The sequence below is a fragment of the Pelophylax lessonae genome, assembly GCF_965119305.1.
Source record: "Pelophylax lessonae genome assembly, chromosome: 11".
NCBI classification, from domain to species: Eukaryota; Metazoa; Chordata; class Amphibia; order Anura; family Ranidae; genus Pelophylax; species Pelophylax lessonae.
In genome coordinates, this window is record NC_138778.1 from 219,409,399 (window position 1) to 219,411,595 (window position 2,197).

The following is a 2,197-nucleotide window of genomic DNA, read 5'->3' on the forward strand; positions in this document are numbered from 1 at the left end:
GGATGCCCATAGAGGGTGCACAGCACATGTGTGGCCAATCGCTTGCTTTCTAACAGCTGGGAGGTGGTTGCATATGCAAGGTGTGTTTTTCGTGTCAGCGGTATGCAGCTGGGGTGTGAGTGTTGGAACAGTAGCTGTCAAAGTAGCCATGAAGTTGGAGCCTGCTGGTTGGCAGCTACTGATCCAGAGTGCATGTGCATTGAGGCTTGCCATATGGTGAACCCTCCAGCATGCCCAAGAAGACTGCCTCTTCTACCAACCCCGCCCCCTCTTCCCTCCACCTTTGTCCCAGACCTGTTGTAGACAAGAAAACTATGTAAGCATTTTGAGGCTTTCTTTTCAGTTTTCACACCATTGACTTCCTTTGCGCACTTTTTCAACTATTTTGCTTCAAAAGTCCAGTTCTTGGTAAACAAAAGATGCTGAAAGATGAGAAAGTGAGTGCACATATGTTGGATTGGCGTCACGCTTAGTCCTGAACAATTGAGTGTAAGTAAAAAAAAGAAAAAGACAACGCAGTAGACAGGAGAAGGATATTGTTTTCCGTCTGAGGCAATTTAGAGAACTGTCATCTTTGCGGAGGTCTAATGTCCGTGTAGGCGCTCTGAAATTCTTTTATGAAGGTACCGATCCAGCCGAAGAGCTCCTGTGAATCCTGGTCTTCGGCTTCCCCGAACTTTTGCTGTAGGGCATAAACATAACAAGACAGTAATACAGCTCCAATTGGGGAAGAACATCAAAAAAGAGTGCCAGCCCTGACACTGAACTCAGACAGTGATGGGTTTTTGGATTGTTTCTTAAATGTTTGCCGACTGGCTTCTCTGCTCGGTAAAATTACGTGGCGGGCAATTTACAGGGCGCAATTTATTCAATTCTGCTTTCAATTGACAGCCAACGTCCCAACTGTGACGAGGCAAGCTGCCAAAAACTTTTCCCTTTCTGTGTGATGGGAACGCTGAGGAGGACCGACAGTGATATTGGGAACACTTAATGCATAATATGAAAGGTAATGGACAGGGGTAGTTTGACGTATTTCAACATAACTTAAAGGAGGAACCTACGTGGAATTTTTAAAAAAGCAAGCAAAGTGAACCTTGCGTCTCATATATCTTTCATTTTAATATTTTATTATATATTTAATATTATTATTCTTGCTGTTTTTATTATTTGTATCATTTATTATAGTTATTATATATGTATATTATATTTATTTTTTATTTACATAATAATAATAATTATTATTTTTATTATTATTATGATTTATTTCATTCAATTATATTTATTTAAATGTAAATAATAGGAATAATAATAATAATAATAATATTGTTGTTTAATATTTATTATAATTATATTTATTATGAATATTTTTATTTATATTATATTTTTTTCAATAATAATAATGGAAATAGTAACAATTATCATCATCATAATTATTATTAATATATTTATTTTGATATTATATTTATGTTTATTTAAATAATAATATTAACAAAAATAATAATACTATTGATGATGCGGATATTATAAATAAATAATATTCATAATAAACATAACTATTATAGCTATAACAAATAATAATAATACTAATAATAATAATAATAATAATAATAATAATAACAACACTATTATGTAAATAAATATAATAAAAAATTATAATAATATTAGTTATTAATATTTTTATTTTTATTAGTATTATTATTTATTTAATTATATTATATTTATTTAAATAATAATAGGAATAATAATATTATTGTTGTTTTTATAGTTAATGTAATTTTATTTATTATGACTATTAATTATATTAAATTAGTATTATATGATAATAATAGAAAAAATAACAAATATCATCATCATTACTATATTATTATTATTATTATTATTATTATTATTATTATTGTTATTATTGTTATTATTATTATATTTATTCTGATTAATATTTATTTATATTATATTTATGTTTATTTAAATAATAATAAAAAAATAATAACAACATTGAGGATGATGATGATATTATATATAAATAATATTCATATTAAAAATAATCATTATAGCTATAAAAATATTATTAATAATAATAATAATAATAATAATAATAACAACAACATTATGTAAATAAATATAATACAAATAATAATATTATTATTATTAATAATAATAATAATAATAATAATAATATAATAATAATAATAATAATAAT

General features: G+C 26.9%; 1 protein-coding gene across 1 annotated transcript in view; it reads right to left on the reverse strand.

Moving 5' to 3' along the window:
• Positions 1-389: 389 nt before the first annotated feature.
• Positions 390-2,197, reverse strand: part of LOC309566842 (uncharacterized protein) — a 210,968-nt gene continuing 209,160 nt past the window's right edge. Inside the window, exon 17 of the mRNA XM_082272164.1 lies at positions 390-682. Within this exon, the coding sequence (XP_082128290.1) occupies positions 569-682 (114 nt within the window). The 3' untranslated portion in view covers positions 390-568. The remainder of the gene's footprint in view (positions 683-2,197) is intronic.